Source organism: Hippichthys cyanospilos, chromosome 6, assembly GCF_059441005.1.
Source record: "Hippichthys cyanospilos isolate Australia breed blue-spotted pipefish chromosome 6, RoL_Hcya_1.0, whole genome shotgun sequence".
In the NCBI taxonomy this organism is placed as follows: Eukaryota; Metazoa; Chordata; class Actinopteri; order Syngnathiformes; family Syngnathidae; genus Hippichthys; species Hippichthys cyanospilos.
Genome location: NC_142374.1, coordinates 13,293,912 through 13,308,376, shown reverse-complemented (window position 1 = coordinate 13,308,376; position 14,465 = coordinate 13,293,912). Strand labels below are relative to the sequence as shown.

Here is a 14,465-nt window from a genome sequence, read left to right as displayed (position 1 = left end):
CTGGTTTTTGAAGGGTTCAATTCATCATTACACAAAGGTTGGTCAAAACTGGCCTGGCCTGGCCTGGGGTGAAAAGATCAAGGTCCTCCTCTTTCCTCCTCCTGCTGAGAGGAAGTGTAGCATATTGATCAGCTATCAGGACGATTCCGATACGTGCTGATCGATGATACTCACTGTGGAAGCCGGGCAGGCTCCTCCCATCTCGCGTCCACATCCGCTGATACGTGGAAGCCCCTTTGGTCTTTTTCGATTCTCGTATACGGAGAACGGAACATTTTGTTACACCTAATCTGATCAGGTTCAATAAAACTCATTTCACCCTAAGCTGGCCATTAAGTGTATAGAAAGAAAATGATCTATGGACTTTTCAGAAAGCTTAAGTGGGTACTACCAGGCCTAAAGAGCCACTAGTCGTGTGATTAGCACCATGGACAGCAACTAGAAGACTACAATTGTTTCACAGGATGATTTTTTCTCTTTTGCTCCCGTGTATCCTGAGACTCAAATCGCACTGACTGTGAAAGCATCTGTGCTTAGCGTGTTTCACTGGAAAAATGATGTAATGTGATGTGAAAAACCCAGTGATAAGACACCTGCGCTATGGAGTGCACTACTGATTACAGCAGAGCGCGACACTGGCGCTATTGCCTGAGTGTACAAGCGCAGCATGTGTCCAAGCATGTGTTCTTTTTATTTTGGAATATTAAATAAGGAATGTGCGGGCATCTGTGCGATCAGCTGCTTCATCTGTTTTTTGTATTGTTTTATTTTGCACAGTCCACATGCATGTACTCGTAAAAGGCCAAAAAACGAAATAATCATGAATTATATGGAATGACACTCTGGGCTTTTATTGCTGCATAAGAAATAGTGGTAGCCTCAGCGTTGCTTGTTTGTTGCCCACGCAAATATCTCCCCCTAAAGGCTAGCTGATTAACACACTCTCATTTTAATGTGCTTCAAAAGCAAAACACACATTGCGGGAAACACGCACACATGTATGTTTTCACTTTTATTTTTATTCAAGGCTCTATAATTTCTCTCTTTTCCTCTCCACAGATATTTCTCCACTGGAATGCTGATGTTTCAAGTTGGACAGCACTCGGACTGCCATAAAGCACAAGGTCTCCAAAAGAAACCCAACCAATGGCGGCGTAACTTTGAAGCCCCCCCGAATGACTAGAAACCCTCTCAATCTCTGCCAGTGTAAAAATGACAAAACTTATTAAACAAAAAAAAAAGTACACCAGACTGAAATCCACCACCACATTTCCTTCTATTCAAAATGACAAAAAAGCTAAAACTAAAAGTATTTCTTATTAAAAAAAAAAATCCTCCAAATTTTAATAGCCTGAACGGTGTCGTTTACAATGGATTCGTACAGAAAACTGGAGGGAAAAAAATAGTGATTTCGACATCCCTTTAGCACATGTCCACGAATCAGGAAATTGTAAATATTGTAAAGACAACAGATAGGACATTATTTAAAAAAACAAACAAACAAAATGAAAACTAATAATTAAAAAAGTGGAACTATCATATATAGAATCATACCTCTATGTCTGTTAGTATAGTCATGAGTTTCTCATCGTTTCTTTGGACCCAACCTTGAAGTATCAACATAGGTAACATTTACAGAGAAGACATAACACACATACACAAAAAAAACAGTCTTGGGATGATGGACAATTTGGACAAAACAATATTAGGGCCACAATGAAAGGACGTTTTTAAAAATAACAGAATTTTTGGGAGAAATGCCACGGTACAAAGTGTTTCGAGAGTAAAATTGTGGATTTTCAAAAATAGATCAATTAAAGGAATAAACAACTTAAAAAAATTAAAGTGACTTTTTGCATTTTTTTCCTGTATGGATTTTTTTGTGAATATCTTTCATTTTTTTGGAAAATTGTAACTTAAAAATGATTAGTGTTTTTCTTTTTAATGTAAGATTTTCCTAAGTCCCGCTTTTTCCTTGTAATATTGTCACTTTTTATTACGAAATATCAACTTTACTCATTAGGTCCTTCTTGTAACATTCTGCCTCGATATTTTTCGTAAAGTTATGTCTTTATTCTTGTAAATAAAAAAATATTTTTTTGTCTCCAAATCCTATGACTGTCCTATTTTCTTTTTCTTTTCAGTGTGGCCCTAATACTACTTCTTCAACTATGTGACACAATTGCTGGAATCAGACAAAAACTACAGAAAGCACGTCTATTACCGAGCGTTAACCTTTAACCAAGAGCGTTTTTACAGAAAACTCAAGAAAAATGGACCAGAACCTAAGTGTAAATATCTTTCGCCTTCCAAGTAGTGTATATGTGATTTCACCTTTCATCCTCGCCTCATTGTGGCAACTCCATAAACACAGTAGCGCTTGTGGCAGCTCTATCGAACATTGCAGTCAATGACGCTTCCCCTTTTTTGTTTAAGTGGGGGGGGGGGGGGACTGAGCGTGACTCCCTGATCCTCAAATGGCCAGGACCTGGGCAGTGGCGTCGCCCTGCGCCACCAGGCGCTCGCTCAGCTCCCACAGACAGGCGGCGGCATCCGGGTCTTGGGCCTGGGCGGAGGGCTCGCAGCGGAAGCAGTTGTTGAAGTACATGCCCCCCAGGCCCTCCAGCTCGGGAGCCACGGCGCAGTACACGGTGGTGGCGGCGCCTTGTTGCTGCGGAAGGACAAAGCAAACACACACACATGAACTCAGCAAAGGAAACCCACAAAGTGGACATGCTGTCTCTCCTGTACATATATTTGTATACATATATTTATTTATCTATGTCTCTAACGTGTGTCTATGGGACCATGCGAACAGGAACACCACGGTGGAAGAAGCTTTTTACGTGTACAATGAACCCCAGGATACATGCAACGTTTTTGGAACCTATTTGCTCTTTTTGCCGTCATGTCTCAAGCAAAAATAATGCTTTGGTGCCATCTTGGCACTTCATTCATTCAGGCCATAGCGTTGTCTAATAGAAACTTTGCCACCAACTAGTGGCATGTATAGGCAATTACAACCATTTTTATGCAAGCATCAATTTAATGTGACTATATCCTGTGAAAATAGAAAGGTTTCACTGTTTATGTGAAAGGCTGAGGTTATAAATATGTATATTTTTCACATGAACTCATCATGTAGCAGCACGATGGGCTGGTGGTTAGCCTCACAGTTCCATAATTCGGGGTTTGAGTCTCAGCTCAGCTTTGGTGTCCCTTCTTGCTTGCGTGGGTTTTTTGCCAGATACTCTGGTTTCCGTATTCGTTCCAAAAATGCACGTTGGGTTCACTGAAGACTTGTCAAGAGGTGTGAATGAGAAGGAGAATGGTTGCTTGGCTCTGTGATTGGCCAAAGACCAGTCCAGGGTATGCCCCACTTCTTTTGCCAGGGCTCATCTGAGATAGAAACTAGCTTACCTTCTACCCTAATGAGCTTATGCACTCTTGGAAATACAGTAGGTACATAGAAACCTATATGGGAAGGAAATATAGTGTGAGCAGGTTAGGCCCCAATATTGAGCCTTGAGGGACGCCGCAATCTTGTGGAGTAGAAACAGATGAATGCTAGTCTTATTAAATGTAAGCATTCTTACATCTGTAATGCGTACAAAAGTATGTGCTTCTCAGTCACACTTATTGTAATTATGGAACAAGAAAACAGATTGTAGATGACTGTAGATGTTCCCAATTGACTGGCAAACCCACCATACTCAACTTTTCTCAACCAGAACTCAACTAAGGTTCTAATTAGAAAACAAACGCTGTAGGAAGTGGATAGCTACACTGAATTGATACGGCTTTAAAAAAAAGTTATTGGGAAAAGATGCAAGTTCACATCTGTACCACTTTCACACGCATACACCGACAAACACACACACACACAAAACACAGAGTTTGACTCTTCCCAAGTAAGTCTTCTAAGCTAGATTTGCGGGCATCAAGACAATGAATGGGCACCAAACTGTCTCATGCACTCCGGACAGTCACACTGTCATTAAATACTAAGGACATTTACACTGGATCTATGATATTTTGAAAAGCGAGACGTCAGATAGAATTACACACATTAGCCAGGATGCTCAAAGGCTTTTATAGAATTAAAAAATAAATTAAAAGCCGCTATGACAGCTTTCAGCAGCAGCACCAAAGTGAACGTTGAGGCTGGACATGTGAAATGTTTTCACCTCGTTATCTGAAAGCAGCCAACGTCGCCACATATACGCACGCACACACACACACACACACACACACACACACACACACACACTCCCTCGAAATCCGTTTGAGCATTTACTCCATATCCTTGATATCCAGCTTAAGGTCCATGTAAGCTCTTTGTACTCGTGAGTAAGACAATTTAGAGCACTGGTAGAAAGTATACCCGCATACTTTTCTCGCTACTAGTGGCCAGATCAGTATATATTAAAATTAAAAAAAAAACATTATTAATAATTGGGATCAAATGCGGTTATCCCGTGAGAATGCCAAAGTTGTTCTACTGGTAAAGAGAAAACCATGTTCTAGTACTTCCTTATGGCCTTAAGATGGACTTTAGGGATAACAAATAAGTGCCTATCGAGAGAGTTTTATGGAGTATCGATATCAAGGGTGGATTTTACGACTTGGCCAAAAGTGGAAAAATTGTACTCATAAGACACAGTCTTACAAATGTGTGTTAGTTGTTATACTAGTGTGATGAATTATTTTCCTACCGCTGCCCTGCACTAAACTTTAAGCTGGCTATCAAAGATCTCAAAGCCAAAAATGGCACCAAGATAAGACACAGCCATCTGGATGGTGCATTGAATTGTCTTACGAGCGAGCACAAGGGGCGTACCAGTTCATTGAGCTTATATCAGTGACATTAAATAAATGCTCGAATGGATTTCTATAAAGTTTGAGGTTTTATTGGTAGGCCTAAAATGCCCAGTGGTAGTGGAGAAAATGTTAGACCTAAGACACAGTTCTACTCATGTAGTACCGGTAAATGTTTTAACTTTTGTAAACAGAGAGCAGACTAGAACATGGGCCATAACACTAATATCAAAGATATAAATTATGTTTGAGCATTTTTTTTGTCAATATTTACCTTAAGGTTGGACTACGAGGCCAAAAGCGGCATTTGGGGTAGAAACAACCATAATAGTGAAAACAAAAGTATACTATTTACTGTACATATACCTTAAGCTACTGTAAATACACTATTGAGAATATGCAATAAATGCTCAAAAGTCTTCCCATACACACATAGACACACACAAACACACACTTTCACCAACTATTTGAACTCACAGCTGTGCTTCCACACGCTAAATGCAAATGTAGCAAGGGGGGGGATTTCAGCATTTGTCATCAATGAAGCTGCAAGCTAGAGCTGGAAGTAAACTCGCGCGGCAGCATTTGAAGTGCGTCATGATGAGAAAAGCAAGACGTCTCGCTGTAACCTGCCAGCCGCCCGATAACTGGGCCCGGCGTGGCGTCTCATGTATCAAAGACGGGACAAATGCCAAGCAGTGTCTCTCTGAGCTGGAAGGTTCACACGGATGCTGCTCGCCTGCGCGATTTCAAACCAGGCAGTCGCTTGCCGCCTTCAACAAAGATGACTTTGAGTCCAGTTACTAAACACTGGCCATACAAGAAGATGGAATTAGGGAAACTTGCTGATGCCTTTTTGTCAGCTTTGAATCCAGCTGTGGCCAACTTCTTTAATCTGACATAGCAAAAGTCTTTTCATTTTTGTTCAGCGGTCCGTGTAGATGTCTCCCCATGCAACTGGTTAACACTAATTGCTTCATTTTCACACTTTTTTAGTTATGTATCCCCCCCCATCTTGAGGGGAGGAGCTTCGTGTTATGTGCTTCAAACTGCTTCTGATAGAAAAAAATAAATCTTTGTATTTTTACACATAAGGACAAATCGCAAAAAATGTCAAAATTCTGAAGAAAATTTAAGACAACTGCCCACTAATTTAACAGATCCAAACAACATCGAACACATTCCGCATGACTTACGCATATTTTTCCACCATTTCAGGTTAACTTCTGAGGTTTTACAATATCGTCCATTAATCGCCGACTGCCAAAAATAAGCTCTAAAACATTTGAAAAATAGACACTACTCACAAAAAAGTTCTTTCTGGTGAATTCAAATAGATGTTTGTATGCTCCCTATGTATGGCTGGTCCCAGTTCAGGGTGTACCCCATAGTTAGAAGCCGCTATGGTGAGAACAGATTGGAACTCAGAATTGAGCCCCGTCTGATGCTACAATCCTTTAACAGTAGTGGTTGGTGCCAGTGAATACGAAAACTTGAATGAAATGTACTAGGTTCAAGGCATGTGACATCTGTAATGCGTACCTAATAATTCGGAAAAACAAATGATGGAAAACAAGAGACTCCTAAAAGGTTAACAGCCCCTTTAAATATTAGAGAATAATAAATTGCGCATTAACAATGACACATTGAACAGTGTTTCAAGAAGGTCAAATTAAGTTAAGGTTATAGGTACATTTAGTTAAACCCACGCAGATGTTTGTCCACCGACACTAGCAGAAAGCAGCTTAAAAACAAACACAATGTGTGAATTGTTCATGAGGACACACTTTGTGTGTACATTTACTTTAGATGAGTAAAGTGTGTATTTCATGGTTGCTGTTATCAAGTCAATGTCAGCTCCTTGATCCCATCTCAAGTGTTTTCCAGAGGCGTATGGTTCAAACTGGGACGCGCGGCTTCATGTGCCATGAAGCTGATAGGGCGCCACGGGTCCATTCTTCTCTTTCTTCTTAATGTGATATTAATGATAATGCAAAGTACACTTGCAAGTGCTATTTGTGGCTACGTTAGTTAATTAAATGAATTTATTTCAGTATCCGAGTTGAGCTGCTGCGCAAACAGCAGTTTCAGAGTGTTGCGTGTTTTTGAAGAGAAAGGAAACAGCCTAGTGTCAGGCATGATTTAATTTTGCAGCTTTTGATGAAAAATCTTGATAATAATACCTACAATATTATTGCACGGAATTGGACAATTAAAAAAAACAACAACTTTATTATACATTTAAATTGAACATGCAGTAAAAGTAGAATTCAAAGCCTGAGTGGAAAATAAATTATTACATTAAATAATGAATATTAGTTTGCACAATTTACAGGATTTTAGCTTTAGTTTGGCTGTTTTCATTCCATGTTTTTATTGCTTATGCTATAGTTTTATACAAAAGAAAATCATCATAAACTCTGGAAACACTCTGAGATGTGATCCACGTCTTCCAAGTCTCCACAATAAAGCCCCCAAAACCAGAGGACTTCTTCCAAGCAAGAACAATTTCCCTTGTACAGTATCAGTGTGCAAACAAGCGTATTCAAAAGCAAGTTCGCGCGTGTGTGCGAGGGGCCAAATGTGCTGTAACAATGTTTTTTTGGCGTGTTCTCTTGTGCCACTTTGCATGTTATACCCCCCACATGTCCCTTGGTCTTCCATCTGTAGCTACGACATTGACCTGGATATAAATAAAGCCAGTACTGTAGAGCAGTCTGTTTTTGTACATAGAATCTGACATGTATATATTGAAAAATAATGATGATATTAATGATAATACCGGCTATGCATGCTGAATACCTAGCAATTCTTTCAGGTACTTTTATAAATTCCTTAAACTCTTATATGGCATGTCCATGAAAAAAATATGACAAAAAAAAGTAGAAAACGGAAAACATAGAACTAAAAAATAGATATTGTCAGGCAATATTCTCTATTCTAGGACCATGTGTGTGTACAAGTCTTCCTGTTTTCTTGCTCCTGTGGGTGCTTGTGTGTTCCCGCCCACCATCTGGCTGACGTTTGGCAGCGCTACCGACGCAAAGCAAGGTTTGAGGCAGAGCACACGGGCCAAAGACAAGAGTGGGGCCTCTGACACGCCGGAAGTTGGCCAGGGCCATCACAGTCAGCCTCGGCACAGCGAATAATTGGAGCGTGGTCACGAGGTGGAACATTTAGCAGTTAAAAAAAAAAACAAAAACAGAATGGTGGAGGTGTGCTCTGCCCAACCTCATGGACAATTTCGCTCCCATTCATTCAAGTGGGAATTCAAATGGATTGTGCTTCTATATTTACAAAATGATTTTGTTTTCTAATGTTTTTGTTTCCTTCTTCCCCCGTCATGTGGTGTTAAAACATAGATGGAGGTGTCTGATTTTTAACCTGTGCTAAAGATATTTTACATTTAATAAATAACCATTGAAACCCTAAAGGGTGCGTGCATTCTTTTATGTAGAGACTAAATCAAAGAAATGATTTTGCTGTGGGATTTTTCAAAACGGACAAATGGTTCAGAATGAATAGTAAAAACTATTTTATTTACACTAAATCAATTCACCAGTAAGTAAATTCCATATATTCAATAAATGATTAATATCATTGTTCATCAATGAATATGTGATATAGTCAAGTGTTACATTAAACAAAATGTACTGAAGTAAAAATGCTATTATATGTTTAATTTTTTTTTTTTTAAAGAACAAGTACAAAAAAAATTATTAATGGGGTACTCTTCACCTCATTGTGTTTGTTTTTTGCAGTTTCTTGTGTTTGACCTGTCATACTTTTGAGACTTTTCAGAAATGTTCAATGAAAAATGGAACCCATACTTTGCATATCTTGGTCGTTTGAAGTTAAGACTTAACATAAATTCAACTTAGACGATGAATTATATTTCTATTACATCTGCGTTTCAGGACCATGTACAAAAGGTGAACATTTGAATGTATTTTATTTCCACTTCCACTAACTTTTTAAACTTAATACAATAATATTAACACTTGCAAAACACTTTTAAATGCATTGAAAAAAAAAAAAACTAGTCACGTTTGCTTATATACATGTGTGAGCTGTGGCTGTCAGTGTTATGCTTATGATGTGTATGATGTGTGTGTGTGTGTGTGGGGGGGGGGGGGGGGGGTTGAAAAATAATGGTAGAAAAGTGCATCGAAGACTGTGGCTCGCCTTTCTCACATTAAAGTTCCTTGTAATAAGTAAGTATGTTGAAATAAATAAGATTTGCTCAATGAAAGCACGATGTAGCTAGTGGGAATCTGAATGTGGAGAATAGTTCCCAAATGGGAAGTGACCAGCATCCTGGAACGAATTGTGATGGAGAAAAAGGCGACTTTAAAAATGAATCCTTGTGTGTTTTGAGTGTGTGTGTGTGTGTGTACCTCAACTGCGGTAACCTTTGCAAGCTGACAATTCAACTGAGCGTGCTCAGTCCAGCTGTAACGGGACCTTTGGTTAATGTGGCACCCCCCTCAAATAAACAAGCTGTCTCTTCATTCTGCTTGTCCAGCGGAGCAGAAGGTGAACAGATAAGTCGCACTCAAAACATACCCCAACTCACAGAATACTGACTTGAGAGGTGACCACAATTTTTTTTTTTAAGATATTCGTACTTCACTTGACTTTATTTATTTGGTTGCTACTAAGAAGCAAAAAACAGAAAGCAAACCAAGAGACCAAATTGCGGCGGTTGTGTGCTGACTCATTGCATTTGTACTCCTACTTTTATCAGTCGTATGTTAAAAGTACAGTATATGTAATTCAACTTATGTACAGAGAGTCCATGTGCTGGCATGAAGGTAGAAGTAGTACTGGGTTTGGTGTCGAGGTGTTGCGGTTTTGCTGAATGCACGGTGCAAATAAAAGGTCAACTTTTAATAGAAACAGAACAAATCACCGACTGCACCGAAGCAGTGAACGTGTCCGTCCAACCTTTACAGGAGCAGGTAATCGGACTGATCCCCGCAAATTGACCATCACGGATCTCCCCTGTGATTAAGCCCCTCCTGGTCATCGTGGGTGCTAAACTCTAATTCATAGCCTCCATTACCCTGCTGGATGTGGCTAATACTCACCTACTGGCAACGTGTTCTTCCCGCGGGGGGGATTAGGGACAGAATGGAGACTGCGGCTTTTTTTCTCACCTTTTTTCCATTTGTTCATCATGCCCGCTCAAGCTTTGGCTTTCCTTTTTCTTCTTCTCCAGACAAAGTCATTCCAACAATAGAATTTACAGACTACAGTTGTAGTCCATTTTAGACTTGTTCTAAAAGAGATAGAACAAAGATGGATGGAACAACCTTAGAGGCATTCAGCTTCGGATCAACCAATGGGGACAGAAAGACCAACCGGGACCGATGGAATGATAGACCAAGGCTGAACAAAATACCTAAAAACTGACATATTGACAGACCAACCAACTGAGACAGACAAACTGACCAAATGGGAGTGAAAAACTGACCAAATGGGAGTGAAAAACTGGCATAGGACCAACCTGAGATAAGTAACCAACAGACCGACAGAGTGAAACTGAGCAACAGATGGATGGGACCAATAGAGATTGATAGAGAAACCAGCTGATAACTGGATGACGGACTGACGGAAAGACCAGCAGTATATACTACAAATATTTAATTTGTTTTATACTAGTGACTCAAAGTACCACCGAAACAGGGGTACATATACCTCCATTTGAGAATCACTGGTTGAGACTATTGTTAACAACTATAGCGACTAACGAATTCTATTCCGATGAGCTTGTAACATTTTTACTTTGTGACAGAACTGGTGATTGACGAGAGGTTAAACAAGAGGAAGGACAAGAGAGGATCCCGCTGAGTCTCGCTTTTCTGCACCATATAGAAACCAACCAAGTGGCAGTCATCATCTTACATTGAATTCCGACTTGAATACCCACAAGCAAAGGTGAAGGTGAGGAAAGCACAAAAGGTAAGAGGAGGTGCAAAGGGACCGAGGGGGGCACCAAGGAGGCAGGAGGCGAGGATATGACTCTGGCGTAGGACGCGAGGCGTCCAAGGGGAAAATGACAGCCAGTCGGAAGGACTTGCGCAGCCACTGTGAAACAATCTAATTTTTATCAGGCGACAACGGGACTTCCGAAGTGATCCGCACAACCTAATTATTTTGCCCTAATAAAAGCAACATATGCTAAGACAATAAAAGGCCTTATTGGACAGCTATTCATTAAAGGGGAGCAGTAAAAGGGACAGGGACTCGGGCGCAGGGATTACCTTTTTAAAAGGGCTTTTCTCCTTAGTCTTCTGCGGGCACAGCCACACGGGAACGTGGGCCGTCATAAAACACGTGAATTATACGTGAACGCGCATGTCTGCTTTATTGGCTGTGATGCGCTCACCTGACTGACTTACTCAGATCCCTTGGCAGGCGCAAAGTTTTTAATACTGAAGCGTTTACATGTGGGCAGAGCACCACTAGATGGCGCTCTGCTTTGGACATTCGAGTTAACATTTTGGAGTTACATATGGGAGTGTCCCAAGTTTGAAGCTAGAAACAACACTGAATGCAGCTTTGACCTTCAGGCGTGTGTGTTTCAATTTTAAATTGCTCCATTTTCTGTTGTTGATGATAGAAAAATATTTATCGGGCCATTTCTTACCTTGGTCTCTTTCGTCATCTACACTCATTGAAACAAAGATTCAGGCTGCGTGTACTCAGTTTATCTGTGACAAGCAAGGATAAAAGAACACTTTGAAAAAATTTGCTGTAATATGTGTCTTGTGGTTTTATTTCGTGACCTTTATCAATATGTTCTATTTTGTTAACTGCTTCTTGTTTGGTGTTGCGACATGAGGCTGATTTACATTATTTAATACACACAGACACAGTCATGTACACACATAGTCCGATTTGACAACAGAGGAGGAAGAAGAAAAAACAGCGGCGTGTGAAATGGACGAAGTCGCATCTTCACCTCACTTCAACTGAAAGAGGGAGGGTTCCAAGAGAATTCACCATGATGCTAGTGACACCTTGCAGCCAGGTAGCCAGCAGGTTGAGGCAAGACGCCTCAGCAGCTCATTTGGCAAGTTTGGCAACTAGCTTTGGCTGACTACTCCCGCCTGCTAAACATGTCACGGTTTTATCTTAAAGTCAATAATCACAGCCTCCGTGGTGGCGAAACTTCTTACAGTGCATGAAAGGCTTTAAAGCATACATGTGACATTGCTGTCACCCCCCAAAAAAACATTTTTTCAGGTTTAAATTCATATTTAATCTTAAAGCAAGCTCCACAGCGGCCAGCGTTTATCATGGATAATCCCGGTTGGCCTCCGTCCACACTCTCCTCCTCCTCGTGGAGGTCAGCAGAGGGATGTTCTGTTTTAAATAAGGAGGCAGCACTGCCCCATTAAACACTGATAGTAATGATATTAATTTGGCAGGAACGTGTCATTTTCACAGGAGAGCAACTAGCTGAAGAACTGTCATTACGTGCGTGAGTGCGAGTGTGTAAGCGCGCGCACACACATAGAGAGAGCGTGTCACAGCAGAGCAGCTAGCAGTAACATTATGAGAGTGTGTGAGAGATGTGCTAATGGGACAGATTAGTGTGCCCTTGGTCACCACGGCCACAGTGGAGTGACTGGAGCAGTGACTTATAGCCGTTGTGGAACCTTTACACCAAGCGTGGGAAAAGGATGGACCGTGGGCCCAATCTGGCCCGGTGGACTCTGCTTTCAAATGCGTAGCAGTGTTTGATTTATTTGCAAGACGGAAAGGCAAAGAAGGTCCCCAGCTAAGCGCCGGTAAAGTTGTTTCTACGGAGCAGAGAGTCAAACACCAGTGCGTGCTCATTGTCTAAGTATTGCTATTTTGTGTGTGTTAAGTAGAAATTGTTTGATGGATAACTACTATAGGATCTTTGCTCATTTTTTCATTAGCACAGCTGTGGTGTCTCAGCCAAAAGCCTGTTATGATAGGCTCCAGCCCACCTGCAAGCCGGGTGAAAACCAACCCACTCAACCTTTTTGTGTTTCAGTGTCTAAATTACAAATACAATTGAAATACATAGTGAAAATACTTATGTAGCTATAAATTGACTTTGTGTGTGTGTCTATTCTAAAACACAAATGTGTGACCCCCGTCTCGCCACTCTTGACCGGAAGAATGCGCTCCTGCATAAATTAACGGTGATGCGCCGCAATATAATTATGCCGCTGTCAAGATGGCCTCCCTGCTCAAATTCATTTTAATAAAGTCGGTCTCCAAGGTTACCGACCACAGGGGGGCAGGAAGAGGTGGGAATTGGGGGGGTGTCACCTTCGGTGTCAGCCCCTATGGATCCCACTCTTACAAAAAAAAGCAATAGCAAAAGCTACATCTAATGCATCTAATGCAGATAAGAACATTTAACACTTAACATTCAGTTCATTGGCACCTAAAGGCTAATTTTGACAGGCAGAAAACATGCTCGGAATATTGCGGTATGTCAAAGTACATATCAAAATGTATCAATAGTCCAACTGATAATAATGAATAGATGATTTATCCTTATTCAGTGTTTTAGAGCAAAGGGATGTATTTTTCTTATTAAATAGTGAGTCAGAAAATGTGGTACTTGGAATAACTGAATTAAATGAATCTATTTTGTCAATTTTGTAAATCAGGCAAAGTGCATTTGTTCAATACAGTTTAGTTGTATTGAACCTTTCAATAGAATAGAGTTACATTTTATCTTTCAGTTCTGTTTCCTTTCAAACTTTAAGGTAAACGTTTACTTAAACTCTATCCTTATTTAAACATGTCAGTAAAATGTGACAGCCTCAATTCTCTTTCGTTAAAGAAATAAATCCGTACCTTTTGATGAACACTTTGGCTTCTTACATAACTGCATTTTAACGTTGGTTATGATGGAGTGCTAAGATTTTTTTATTTTAGTATCAGAAGTAAATGATTAAAAAGTGACTAAAAACAGTTGCATCATATTCTTGTTAGAATTTACTGCAGTTTGTCTGGCTATTCCAATGTTTTATTTTCATTTTTTAAATCAAAATTCCCCATTGAACAGTGGCCACCTGAGCAAATGTTGTGGAAATAAAGACAGTTCTCTGGACTGCACAGAAATTTAAATTCCATTTTAGTACGCACCATTAAAATATGACTTGTAATAGCCTCAACTTAAGCAAATTTGCAGCATGCATACAAATGATTTTTTTTTTAAATATTGTTGAGTGTGTTTTTAGTCATTCAAGTGTTTCTTATAATGTGCACAGTGTACAAACAAGTACAATGACATGTTTACTTTGATGTCCACAGTAATTTAAAGACTGTTATCAACTTTGTGGGTAAAATAACACTTAAGGTAATGTTATTTTTCTAAGATGCAAGATCTATTGTGGCGTTTGACAACAATAAAATTATGTTGACCTCAATAATATGGAGGGTTAAAAAAAAAAAAAAAAAAAAAGAGTAAATGGACAGTGAAGGATTAATGAAGCATTAAAAATGACACCAGAAAAGTGTACAAGGGTAGCGGGAGTGTTAAGGAGAGGGTGAGGTGGTGTCTCTTGGACAGATGGTGGTCTGTATTCTCATTTGTCCTGCTTGAGTATGTGTGTGTAGGCCTACTAAACATTTACCTCCAGGGTAGAGCT

General features: G+C 40.1%; 2 protein-coding genes across 2 annotated transcripts in view; one reads left to right on the top strand and one right to left on the bottom strand.

Moving 5' to 3' along the window:
* The window catches only part of mafb (MAF bZIP transcription factor b), a 46,585-nt gene extending 44,170 nt beyond the window's left edge, over window positions 1–2,415 (top strand). The window contains exon 3 of the mRNA XM_088416890.1: window positions 1,060–2,415. The gene's annotated coding sequence lies outside the window, so the exon portion shown is untranslated. The remainder of the gene's footprint in view (window positions 1–1,059) is intronic.
* The window catches only part of wwox (WW domain containing oxidoreductase), a 171,332-nt gene continuing 157,866 nt past the window's right edge, over window positions 1,000–14,465 (bottom strand). Inside the window, exon 9 of the mRNA XM_088416889.1 lies at window positions 1,000–2,671. Coding sequence (XP_088273015.1) covers window positions 2,474–2,671 — 198 coding nt within the window. The 3' untranslated portion in view covers window positions 1,000–2,473. The remainder of the gene's footprint in view (window positions 2,672–14,465) is intronic.